Raw genomic sequence first — 13,464 nt, forward strand, 5'->3', positions numbered from 1 at the left:
GTCTAGTTTCCAGTGCAAAAAAGAGAAATTTTAAAGCAAAGCTATCAGAAAAATACAGTGAGCAAAGTGTTAGTTAAATTGAGCTCAGCCAATCCACATCAGCTGACAGGCTGATTCATTCACATTCACATTCACCCCAGCTCCTCCCTTCATGCTGTCTCATGTCTGTTGTTATTTATGCCTGTGTGTGTGTGTGTGTGTGTGTGTGTGTGTGTGTGTGTGTGTGTGTGTGTGTGTGTGTGTGTGTGTGTGTGTGTGTGTGTGTGTGTGATGAATTGTTAAAAACACTAAGGGAAAGCTCAACTTTTATTAGTTGCTTTTTTTGCCACTACAACTGCAGTTACAAAAACACATAAAAAAACAGTATTTAGGCAAGACAGCGTACAACACAACTTCACATTGGGCAATAATAAGTTTTACTGCAGTCTGTGAACACACACACACCAACAGGACGTTGGCTGCAGCTCACTGAACATGCTGTCACTATCTCTAGATTGGAGATTCAAAAAGACTTTAGTGCCGTTGTACTGCAGTGCAGAGACGACAAAATTAGGTAGGCATCCCGTGGTTCTCCGTTTAAAAAAAAGAAAGAAAAGCAGACAAAATAAAAAGAGACATAAGTTAAATGGCAAAAAAAAGAGAGATTTAAAAGTAGCAATAAAAATTTGAACAGTAGTAAACTATAAATACATAAATACACGGGGGGTGGTCACTGATTCGGGAGCCTAACAGCTTGGGGGGGGGGAGCTGCTCAGCATGCTTGTGGTGTGTGAGTGCAAAGTCCTGTAACATCTGCCAGAGGGGATCAGTTCAAAGCGGGTGGTGAGTGGGGATGAGTGGGGTCTCCAGTAATCTTAGAGTCCCCTTCTCTGACATCTAGACAAGTAGATTTCCTCAACTGTAGGCAGCTGTGCGCCACACTGCAAATCCCTGTGGGCCTGCTCACTGCAGCTGCCGTATACCAGTGCAGTGATGTCCTGAGTCGGCACGCTCTCCACTGTGAATTCGAAGAAATTGAGGAGGAGATCTCATGAAAGTTTGATTCAAGTAAAGGTTTTGTTGTTAGCTGTGTGCACTCCAGTGGTGTTCGCTACCAGCAATCTAAAGCTGGAGACTCAGATCGGTTCTTTTCTTCTGCCACTGCGATCCACTTGTTCCTTCTGGTATTGAGGGCATAACAATGCCCTCTGCAAAAAATGTTTATGGTGTTTGTTGCATGGATGGCTTGGCAGTCACAGGTAAAGATCTCATACAAGAGCAGGCCAGCGTGCAGGGTGATCTGCAGCGTCTTTGGAAAAAAAATCTCCATCAGTTGATTAAGCTGGAGATGGCTGGGGTCAGCTGTAAAGTCTGTCAGCCCTCGAGGGTCACTTAATGTTTTCACATCTGACTGTTATTGAAGCATGACCGAACACCTCTAAGCGAGGAGTTCAAACCCAGTGCTGGACTTCCTCGTGTCCCCGGCAAGACGCATGACACACAAACACAGCCCTTCATTTATTAGTTTAATTTATGGTGCTTTTTGTATATGGAACAGGAGGACAACAGGTAGCTTTAGCTGTCAGGTCAGTGACTGTGATAGTGCTAAATATGAGAAAAAAAACCCAGCCCACTTTAGTTTACCATCTTGTCATAATTATTCATGGAGGAATACACTGCATATTTTGTAAATACGCTAATGCTTGTGTAGAGGTACTGATGTGTAAAGGGCTGCCAAGATGTGCTTTTTTTTAAAACCCCCAGGCATCATCTTGAGGAACAATGAATTCTCTATGAATATTACATTTCTTACAAATGAGATGCCAATTATTATTTTTTTATCAACAACTTCCATCCCTCTGTAACTAAGAACAAAGTGATGATCACAAAGAGGACACACATATCTCGCATACACCCTTAATATGCAATCAAGCAAAATGTCAAGCTTGCTTTGTGCTGACATCCCACAAGTGATAATTGTGTAAACAAAAAGCTCATCATTCATTCAAATATTATAGAGAAATAGATGAAAAGGGATAACAAAAGAATACAACCCGCACCGAGTACACAAGTGTATTGAAACTGAAAGGAGAGCGCTGCGTTGGGTGTGACTCATTCAGAAGCTATCTGATTATTTTAAAAATTTCACCAGCTCTCTTGGGATTTTTTTCTAACCTAAGATGTTATTGTAGTAGTTTAAAAGTGTTTGTGTTTACACATCGGACTCCCAAGCTGGGCAACTGTTAATGGAAGATGAGGAGGGTGGGGGCTGAGAGGAGGGGAAGAAGACGAGGAGGAGGGTTGAGGAGCGAGAGGAGCGAAGATGTCGTGAGGCTTATTGGGGCCAACAGAGGGCATTGTTATCTATAATATCCATTCACATGTGCTGTATCAGATGCAGCGAGTGCGGCGCTTCTCAGAGATGGAAATTAGTCTTGTTCCCCACTCAGCCCTGGTCACACCAAGGGCGCATCAGACAAATGAATTTATGCAGACAATAAATATGCAACGCTGATGATACAGAGGGTCGTGCGAATGGCTGAAAAAGTGATGGGATTTGAGAGAGCCGCCTGTCAGTTTGTGATTCAACCTGATCTCACTTCTGTCCACATAAAACTAAAAAACTGTCAGCATTTCATTTCCGTGCAGCTTCAGGGTGAATTTCATGTTTTGGCTGCTCCTGGCATGAGAAAATCACACAATGACTACAACTAAACTAAAGCCAACAATAACAAATGATAACAAATCTTGCATACTGCATGTTGCATGTTAATCTGCACTGGGGAAGGCAAAAGTGGGAAGGAAAAAACCCCTTTTACAGGAAGAGACCCTGAGGGAGAGGCAGCCCTGCTGTGAGCAACTTAGAATTGAGTGGAGTAAAAAAGGGCAAAGACAGGCTGTGGAAGAGAACCAGAGGTTAATAATAACTAATGATTCAATTTAAAGTGGTGTATAAACACATAGAGAGTGAAGAAAAAATATACAGTGATTCATGGGATGCTTCCAGCAGCCTAGGCCTTTTGCAGCCTAACTAAGGGAGGATTCAGGGTCACGTGATCCATCCCTAACTATATGCTTTGTCAAAAAGGGACGTTTTAAGCCTAATATTTAAAGTAGAGAGGGTGTCTGTCTCCCGAATCCAAACTGGGAGCTGATTTTACAGAAGAGGGGCCTGAAAGCTAAAGGCTCTGCTTCCCATTCTACTTCTAAATACCCTTGGTACCAAAAGGTACTATGATGGCCTGATTATTTAAGACCTTGTATATGAGGAGAAGGATTTTAAATTTGATTCTGGATTTAACAGGTATAGAAATCTAGAAAAATAATAATTATTAATTAAAAAGAAAAAAGTTCCCAGCCTATAATGGCTCCATTCCTTTGATACACCCTTTTCTGTAAGAGTGTGAGACATAATCCAGCATGGCGCGTGGATCATATCTTCTTTTCAAAAGTGTTTTAAAATACTTTCGTTTAATCTAGTGTACCATGAACAAAATCTTTCTAGAAGAAAGTCTTGCACCTGGCAGACATCCTGGCAACGCCTGTGGGCAGTTATTTCAGGTTATCAAGGACAAATCTGTACTTAAATGAACGAACGGAAAGAAACACATAATTTATATTGGCAGACATAACACCTTCTTATACCACTTAAAACTACTTAAAAAGTGTGCCAAACCCATGAGCGCTACTGCAAATGTGCAAATTTGCTCAATCTAGATCAAAATGCCGTGCTTATTTCTGTTAAAGTCACAGGCCATGCTAAAAAAAACAAAATACACTTGCCAACATCTTTAGCAAGATGATGAATAGATAAATGAAACCTCATAAACATGCAGGTGTTAGCACAACAACACGACATGCTCATAATTTTCCTCAGGTGGCAGCTGATTGGCTGTTGTTTTGCTATTCAGCATTCTTTGAGCGTCTCTGTTATTTACAATGCAATAAAACCTAACAACACAGATTGTTTTGATATAGATCTTTGTTTTATTTTATTTCTTAATTTTTTTCTTTACATGAAATCGATAAAACGGTAGAGCTGCTAAGAAAATGAAAACATCATTTCGACTTGAATCCCCTCTCCCCTGAATTGATTTGGCAGACTTTGTACAGTAGCGAAGCTCACTCTTCACTGCGATAGTCCAGATAGGAGCGCGGCTCACGCTATCTCAGTATCTTCTGAGTGATCTCGCTGAGAGACACTGTGAAGTGTAGAGGACATAAATCTTATATATTTACGACCTTTGCTGTAGTCAGCTATCTGTTAGGATACCCAGCCCCTCTACTTCTCCTGATCTTGTCTGTGCAAGGTCTAGGTGCTTTTGATAGTGTTCCCACATGGCATGTGATAGTGGATGGTGTTTCTCAATCAGTCTGTTGCATCATAGGTTGTCACCGAAAGCACACCAGTCAAAAACAAGTTTTGTTTTTCTTTTTTTCAGGCATGGCGTTCCAGACAAAGGCTGAAATTTGACACTGGAAACCCCAAACTTAGGTGTCTTTGTCTGGCTATTGTTATGTTGTTGATTTTTTTCTTGTTTTTGAGCTGCGCTTCGTTTGTGTTTAAACTCGTGTTTCTGCTCAATAATAGAGTGAGGCCAATAATTGGGTGTTGCAAATTGTCATCTCACAACAGTCCACTTCTATTACCACAGCCGAAGCGTTAATGTCCTGTGACAGCACAAAAATAAGTAAAGAAAAATGTGTTGACACATCACCCCCCCTTACACACCAACACAAAATGAAAAAGTGGGAGAATCAACCATTCCTTTGGATTCCAATTGAAGGGCTCAGCCATGATTGCGCATGACAGGCCTCGCGAAGAACCACTGACCCATCGACTGCCGCGATCCATGTCTGACTGACATCGATACACATTCATCTCTGCTTGTTTCACCTCAGGCTAGTGGGCCACAGGCTGCAGTGGCTGGCACGAGATCTGGGCGGACAACAAGCATCACTTTGTCTTCGGCGCTGACGCCGTGACTGACATCAAACACCACAGAGGCCAATCTGATGGACCTTTTTGCTTTGTTGTGAATCAGCCACTGTTAAAGGGGCCCCCAAAATGTCACTGGTCATTGTATCTTATATTCGTTAACCCTCCATTACTCACTAATATAGGGGTAAGTCCGCCTTAGGGTCCTCCAGGGGAATTACAGCAATCTTATATGTGACTCAATAGACAATGCTGCGGGGATAGGTGGATAAATCCATTGTTAGTGTCTTTCTTCCTGCTTCCTCCTCAGTGTATCTCCAGCACACACGCACACACACAAACACACACACACATCAGATTAGCAGAGATCTCTACACTGTTGTTTTAATTTTGCCTCTATAGCAGCTTCATTAACATTCACAACTAATGCTTTGTTCCACTGGGTAAATTCCCGTACAGAGCCTTTCTTAAGTCATCTCCACTTTCATTTCTTATGAATCAGTGTTAGTGCAGCAGCCACTGCCACAACCTCCCCCCTCCCTCTGTCTTCTGGGCCCTTTTTAATTATAAACCAATCTAGAGAGGTAATCACAGACAGCATGATTAGTTACTCATAAACATATGCATATATGACATATAGTAGTTTATTGCTTCTTTGAACCTATTTACAGCCACTGGGAAGGGTGTGGGGGACCTTAATGCCACTCCAATTAGCCATAAGGATGAAACGTTACCCAGCTGACCAAATAGTTTGGCCGAGAGAAGAAGAATCTCTCATTTCAGTATTTAGTAAATGGGCTTTTTGTGGTATGCTATATAGGTCTGAGGTGAGGGCAGCAGGAAAGCAAGGAGCCTGTTCATTTTTCTTTGCTGCCAAAGTCATTTCTTTGCCTTCAGAATGCAGCGCTGAAAGGTGCTTTGTGGTTTTCATTTCATGCAGCCTTTAAACATTATTGAAGATGCGATTGCTGCTGAGTGGCAGCAGTGGAGGATGGAACTGGATCCTCAGACTGATGAGCGGTCTAATAGGCCTGTCTAATGTATTATCGATGGATTGAGTGCCGTCTCGGAGGAGACATTTCAGAGAGATTCCAGCAGATGAATTTCAGATTTAAAGATAAATAAATAAATAAAATAAAATACTTTGCTGCTGCGTGTGAGCCAGCCTGGATATTGGCCAGGAGAAAGACGCCCTCTTCTTGCGCAGCCGGGATGTGCAATGAGGATTTATTCCAAGAGGAATACAGACAAGCAGTTATATGCTTCACATGGTCTCACTGTCCTCCCCCCTTCTCTCGCTCTCCCTCCCTCCCTCCCTCCCTCACCCTCTCTCTCTCTCTCTCTCCTCAGCCAATCTGTGCACTGTGACGCTGCGCAAAGGCAGGATCTAGCTTCGGCTTCATCATCATATTTAACACACCCACACAGATTCACACATTCTACAAGAGGTGCGATCTCTTGTCCCGCTGTACTCCTAAAGGTTGCCCGGCCCCGGGAGGGAGGGAGATTTCGGTCTCCTGTTACCTTACTCCTTTGGCTCGCCTCTGGTGGTTTGACGGCTCTCGATGTGGCAGAATTACGCATCCCGGATCGCTTATAGGTGAATTGGAGTAAACACGTCGACTACTTCCCGGGGACTTTCCCCCAGAAACAACACTTAAATGTGAAGAGCTGCACTTCTCGTGTGTCTGTTCCGGGCTGACGTCCCGGCTAACCCAGGCCACTCTTCCTTGCGCAGGCTGGTCGGTGAGATCGATGCGCGCTGTCGGACCTCTCGGGCACCGACGTTTAACGGATCGTTTTCTCTTCTTGTCCCGGCTGCTTCACTCGTCTTGTAGCCTGCATTCCCTCTGATAATTTTACTGGCGGACAAGGAAAGGAGACCGGGGCCAGTGCGAAGAGGATGAGGCTTGAGCAAATCGACCGTTGGTCTGAAGCGACTCGACCTGTTTTACCTGGACTCGTGCGGATGGTTTGGCGCTTCGGGGATCTCGCCTAAAACCCACAAGCAGGACTCTGATGTTGAAAATACAAAGGCTGAACACTGAATCCTTTACTCAAGACGGCAAGCGAAGATGGGTCCTACGTGTTTAATGTGTATTTCATTAGATTGGCGTCCAGTCTGATAAACATCATCAGCGATGTAGTCAGCCTGTTCATCTGCGTGCTGATCATTTGCAGTAAGTACTCACATCTACTCAAAAGGGAGACCATGAAGATGATTCTCCTGCGCAAATTCCGGGTTTTGATCCTCATGGTGTTCCTAATTGCATGCTCCATGCACATCATGATAGACTTGTTACCAAAGCTGGAGAGGCACGGCAGCACCGGCTGCTCCTGCTCGCACACGCCGAGCGAGGAGCCAAAGAGCTGGGGCAAGCAGGGTTGGCCTAACAAACACAGTCTGCGGATCCTCCAGGACTTCAGCAACGAGCCCAGCTCAAATGTTTCCCTGCACTCCCTGGAGAGGGTCCCGGTTGCAGGAGATAAATCCCAAGCTTTCAGGAGACTTGACCATCACGGACAACGTGGTGACAGGAAGAGGCAGTTCATGCAGGACGCCGGGGTTGACAAGAACGTGCCGGCTAAAGGTTCAAGGCTGTCAGCTCTGTATGACCATCCTTTATATAAAACGTCGTTGCCGCCTTTGACAGACGAGGACACGCTGTTCAACGTCAACACGGACATTAGATTTGACCCCAAAGCAGCGGAGGATCAGGCATGGTAAAGTGTTTAAAGCCAAACTTTAATGCAACAAAACCTACAAATAAATATTTCATAATTTCTTTGAACATTACAGTAAAGTTCAGTCATGTGCAATAATAAAGTAATAACATTACAAGTAACAGGAATACTAATAATAACAATCTCTACCTCTCTGTTCTCTCCTTGTCCCTCTTCTTCTCTCCAGGGCTGGGGAGAGCAACATAGACGAGTTCAGCCAGACTGGGGAACTGACAGCCGATTCCTACCCCAACTGGCTCCGCTTCCACATTGGGATTAATCGATACGAGTTGTACTCCAGACACAACCCGGTCATCGATGCTCTTCTGAAGGACCTGGCTACCCAGAGGATCACCAGCGTGGGTGAGTCATATAAGTCAGCACAGGGGGGCAGCTTGATCGAAACAAAAACCAGCAGGTGGGCTTCAGTGAACAGATGGAGGGTCAAAATTACATTTGGTCTGAAGACACCATGTTGACACTGCAGAAAACGTTTCTCACTTATTTTGGGCTGACATGCGTCACTGCAGCGTGTGTGGATTAAATCTGTGCATTTTGCAGCTGAAGGTGAAAGAGCTCAGCCACCTTTCCGGTGTCATTTGGTGAACCGCTAAAACGAGATTATAGGGAGTGCGGTGTCTTACTTCAGAACTGGCTGATAGGCCAGTGTCTACTGATGGACACAGATACCGATTGTTGTGCTCATGGTTTAAAACCTGTGCAATCCAATAAAGATATCGCTTGTGATGACTGGGTCAGCTCACCCAATCATCACAAACATGTCTCATTTTTAATTACAGTTTACACAGTTCTCCTCTTTCCTGGCATTTTAAAATAATGACCTGTTATTAAATGGCTTAACTAGTGTGGCCAATGGCGATAAGCAAACACAACAGATGCCGATATTGCTGGTGAGAAAATTATAAGTACAGTTTTTAAGTCCTTCCTTTCTAAGTTAAGCTAGCACAAAAAATGATATGTTAAGAATCAAGAAAACTCTTTTCCTTTCAGGTTAAGAAGGCCAACATCGACCGATGCTGATGTCTTTCCACAAACATTTACAGAGCTTTAACCTAAATAACCCTATTTAAGCAAGAAATTTTTATTTAAGTGTATGCGTGATGATCCTCTGGACTTCTATTATACATGTTTAAGTTTTGGAAATCCAAAATCATGATCACAGTGGATAGAAAATAATCTTACAGGAGCAGATAAAGCTTCAAGGCTACTTGCTGGGATAAAAACGAAGCCTAGTTGTGACTGAAGTGCCTTTTATTGATCATCACTTTTCAGTCGCTGCATGCTGAGCCTGTTGAACTGACAGCTCTGTAATGCTCAGCTCTGATTCCCTCTACACTACTGGGTGGAGTTATTATGTGAACAACTGTTTAACACCACCTGAAGCGGAAAAAGGGACGACTGTATCTAAAATTATTTCATCGGCGAGGCCCAAAATACAGCAAGCCGCACAAAACAAATTTCCTCTGCACGCTCGCGTAAGCAGCCCAAGTTGGGCCGGCGGTTGTGAGGAGGGGCTGCTAACTGACTGCGAAGCGTGCTCCTCGATCTCAAAGTTGTACACACAAGCGTGCATGAAGATGGAAGCGAGCTGTGGGCGCTGAATCCGATCAGCTCGCACGCTCCCGCCTCACAAGGCTGAAGGTATAATATAACACCCCGGTCTCTTCTCATGTATTTCCACAAAAGCGTCGCAGTGGAATACATCAAGCCCGAGAGAACACCTGGTCTCGATGCAAATCACACAGCTACACTGCCGTTTGAATCAAATCAAACTCCGACTTTTTATTTGATTGGCAGGTGGGCCATAAACCTAGCAAGCGGCAGAGAACCCCCAAATACTTGAAGAAAGTGTCAGTAGATACCTGATAGAGGTGATAATGTGTTGCGTCATCTGCCTATACTGAACCTAAATCTTTCTTTTTACCTTCTTTCTCTGTTTTTTTTTTTTTTTTTTTTTGTTCCTGCTTGGCTCAGTCTAGCTTCCTCATTCCAAGAGTGCTTGTTGACCTAAGGTCTCCTATCATTAGCTCGCTGAAAAAAGGTAGATTCCCAGATTTCAGGTTTTTCTGCCAGTGACTAAAATCTAAGTGGTCTGCAGCAAAGATTAAAAAATTGTTGGGGATGCTGTATACTTATGAAACTAGCCTTCATGCAGCATAACTAGCAGAGGAATATCCTTCTTTTCTGTTGTTCTAGTCAAGACGCTCTCTAATTTTCTCAGATTTTTCTTCCTCTTGCTTTCTGTCTGTCGGCCTGGGTGGATAGCGGAAGCAGTTCTCAGCATCTCTTGCCAGCTGAATACATGGTGGCTCAGTAATTACAGAGTCTTAGCACAGGCCTCAGGCAGGCTACCAATAGAAGCCAACAGTAGTCATCTATTATCTCAAATTCGGCATAGGAGATCTTAGATGTATTATATGAAGATCGAGCATGGAAAAGAGGACAATATCGAAGCTGATAGGATGAACCTGTAAGCTCACAGCCCGAGCAGAGACACAGGTAAACGCTTTGCAACACGGCAGGCTCGGTGAATACGGTTTGCTCGCTGAGAGTGGAAGCTGAAACATTATTTTCATGGCCCCTTGCATGCATGAGTTCCTAGCGACTACAGTCAGGGGTATCCATTATTTGAGATATCCCAAATGTCCGCATAAGCACACACACACAGCTTTGCACAGCAGCAGGTGGGGGGGGGCAGATGGACACTGATCTTTCTGCCTCTATTTTTCTGTAAACAGTCTGCTTGTCGTCATGATTCATGTATGTAAACATAAATGAACACATTGATAGAGGAGGTCGTTCTTTGGCAACGCGCCACCGAAAAACAGCCTCCAGTCGATCAGTGTGTAGGAAATAACGGGCACTCTGTCATCTCTGCTCCCTTTCTTTTTTGGTGAATTTCAGTTTGGTTTTCTGCTGTCATTCTGGCACCAGCTAGTCCCATGAGGGCCTTTAGACTGCATTATCGTGTTCAAAAAGGGAGAGAACATGAAAGATGGAAGGATGAATAAAAAAACACAAAGACACACACACACACACACACACACACACACACACACACACACACACACACACAGAAACAGCAACAGAGGGACAGACCCCCAGGAGAATACTGGGGAGGGAGTAAACAGCAGAGGAGCAACGAGCGCTGGATGCGCACTGGGTGTCCTTCACCCTCTCGCTATCCTTTGCCATCAAACAAACACTGTGACATCAGCTCTCTGTCTTTTTGGAGTTCAAACACACAAACATAACTGGCTTAGAAAAGACACATTGCCACCACTCGTGTATGAGCTTACATATGCAGCGGGGCTCTTCACTTAAATAGCAGAGGAGATTGATGTTTCTGCTGTGCTGTGAGATGTCGCTCAAGTGTAAATCAAATCATTCCCATTTAAAACAAGATCATGCCTAATCCATCTACAGGTTTGCTAAATGTAAGCAGAACATACTTCAAATTTATGATGTATGAGAACAAAGGGTGCAAAGTCTGTTGCTGTTAAGGAATTGCATTAATACACATGTATGGCTAGTGTTACTAGCCATACATGTGCACAGGCATTTAATGAGCGCTTTTATACTGTGAGATACCTGAAAAAAAATTATTTATACACAACAATGATTATTAAAAACCAAAATAAAAAATAAAAGTGAAGTTAAGTTAAAAAAAGAGTAAAAAGTAAGAGTGAGATTGTGCGAGAAAGTAGTGCAAACAACATTAATAAATAATATGTGGGCTATAAATTTTAGAAAGAAACTTAGAAACAGTAGCAAGAAGGTATGATTCAGAAATTTAATGGGAGAAATTTTTGATTTAACTAAAACCGATATACAGTGGGTCAGTTTATCTCAGGGCAGGACTCATTTCTTCAACATACCCGCAAAACATGTGTAGCTAATATCAGTTGAAGTTAATAGCGACCTTGTCTGTTTGACTCCAACAGCAATGAAATCTGGAGGCACTCAGCTGAAGCTCATCATGACCTTCCAGAACTACGGACAGGCACTATTCAAACCCATGAAGTAAGTTTTGTTTCTCATTTTGAGATGTGCGTTCCTGCTAACCTTACATTTCTCCTGCTCGACCACACATGAAGCAGCGTTGACCCTGCTCTCTTTAAGAAAATAAAAACCAAACAAAAAAACGACCTTCTTCATATGGTATTAAAGCTTGAGTGCCATTTCAGCATAAAACACGAACTGTGCAGCTTTCTGCCTTGGCTCACTTCCTTTTTTTCCGCATCTCACCACCTACCCATTCTCCTCACAACATCAATCTCATTTCCTCATTCTCCTTTCTGGCAATATCAAATTGCTTTCATTTCAGCACAACCTTGATATTAGATTGAAGGCCGACATCATTCTGCTGTGTCAGAGCCAAATGTTGAATAGGCATTTCACCTCTCGCAGCTTTAGGATGACACATCACATTCTTCAGTGGCCATGTTGGAGGCCTTCGGCTCTCAGCCTGAGACATTTTGTTACTGATTCCATCTGATTAGTTTTCCGTGTCCAGATATTATCGCACCATCTACTCGAGCTAAATGCCCCTATCTTGTTCTCAGCATGTGATCCACATGTAAGCAGACACCGTTGATCCAGCTTATCATAATCCAGTAGAAATGTATTGTTGCTGATATTTGCCTGTCTAGACTATTTCATCTTAATAGATTGTTGGTGATTGTTGGCAAGATCGAGGTAGGGATCGGGATCATGGCTGTAGGGGTGGCAATGTTGGTTGGTTCACCTTTTGATCAAACTTTGGTCCAGAGCAAAGGTTAAACAAGGCAATTGTAAATACTAAGACTACTACTAACATCCATGGCTCCCAGATGACAAATCCACACTAAAGTACACCAGCAGGTCAATTTTTTTGTACTAACTACTAACTGAATTGCCACAGAACCTACTGTCATGATTCGTGTAAGAGAAAGCGTGATGGATATTTTGGATGTTTGCATGACATCTTCTTTTCTTCTTGGACTGAAGTGCACATTACCTTCTCCATGAAGCGGGTACAGACACTCCCCTCTCTTTGATGATGAGCTTTAATTACTTTGATAACCTTCTTTCTTCATTAGGTCAGAACTTTTTTTCAATTTGTTCCAAGACTAATACCAGTAGCAAGTTTAAGGGTGGTGATAAAGTTATAAGCTGCCACTTTTCCGTCTTCACTGGTTCTTGAGAGCAAGGCCGGTCTTGAAGCAGTACTTTCCATAGATTTATTCCTTAGGTTCTTTTGTAGAAAAAGTCAGCTAACATGCTAAAAATGACATCATTAACCTCCAAACTGTAAGCTTGGACCTACCCAACAGGTTATATGTGAAGATATTTATATTTCTATCATAAAACTGAAGGCGATGGGCTTTCATGCCCATGTGAAGTGGTGCCACAATTCCTGTGAGCCTTATGGTTCAGCCACAAAGCCTCTGTTCTTTGCCTCATTTCTGTTTTTAATCTTATTCCACTTGTGAATCAGTGAACTACAGTAACCTGTATTTACCTGTGCAGACAATTTTAAACCCCTTTGGCCTAACCTGTAAATGTCTACCCAGTGGTTCCCAGCTGCCCCCTTTGGCCCACATACTGTGAAATATTTTATTAATTCACTTTTCCTTTGTCTGCACCATCATATTTAGAAGAGAATGCATCTTGTGAAGAGTGCTCCTAATTCCACATCAATTGATGGATTTAAATGTCACCCGTCCTTTGCTGTTGTGATTGTGATTTAATTGTGGGTTAATGGTTCTCTACGCGGGCTGTTTTTCTGGCCCCTGCATGTCAGTTTGGAGAGCGGGGTT

General features: G+C 43.2%; 1 protein-coding gene across 1 annotated transcript in view; it reads left to right on the forward strand.

The window, feature by feature from the left end:
* The first annotated feature begins 6,322 nt into the window (after positions 1-6,322).
* The window catches only part of fam20cb (FAM20C golgi associated secretory pathway kinase b), a 57,284-nt gene continuing 50,142 nt past the window's right edge, over positions 6,323-13,464 (forward strand). The window contains exons 1-3 of the mRNA XM_082543843.1: positions 6,323-7,642; positions 7,830-8,005; positions 11,608-11,686. Of these exons, the coding sequence (XP_082399969.1) occupies positions 7,131-7,642; positions 7,830-8,005; positions 11,608-11,686 (767 nt within the window). The 5' untranslated portion in view covers positions 6,323-7,130. The remainder of the gene's footprint in view (positions 7,643-7,829; positions 8,006-11,607; positions 11,687-13,464) is intronic.

Source organism: Aulonocara stuartgranti (genome assembly GCF_965226115.1).
Source record: "Aulonocara stuartgranti genome assembly, chromosome: 8".
Classification (NCBI taxonomy): Eukaryota; Metazoa; Chordata; class Actinopteri; order Cichliformes; family Cichlidae; genus Aulonocara; species Aulonocara stuartgranti.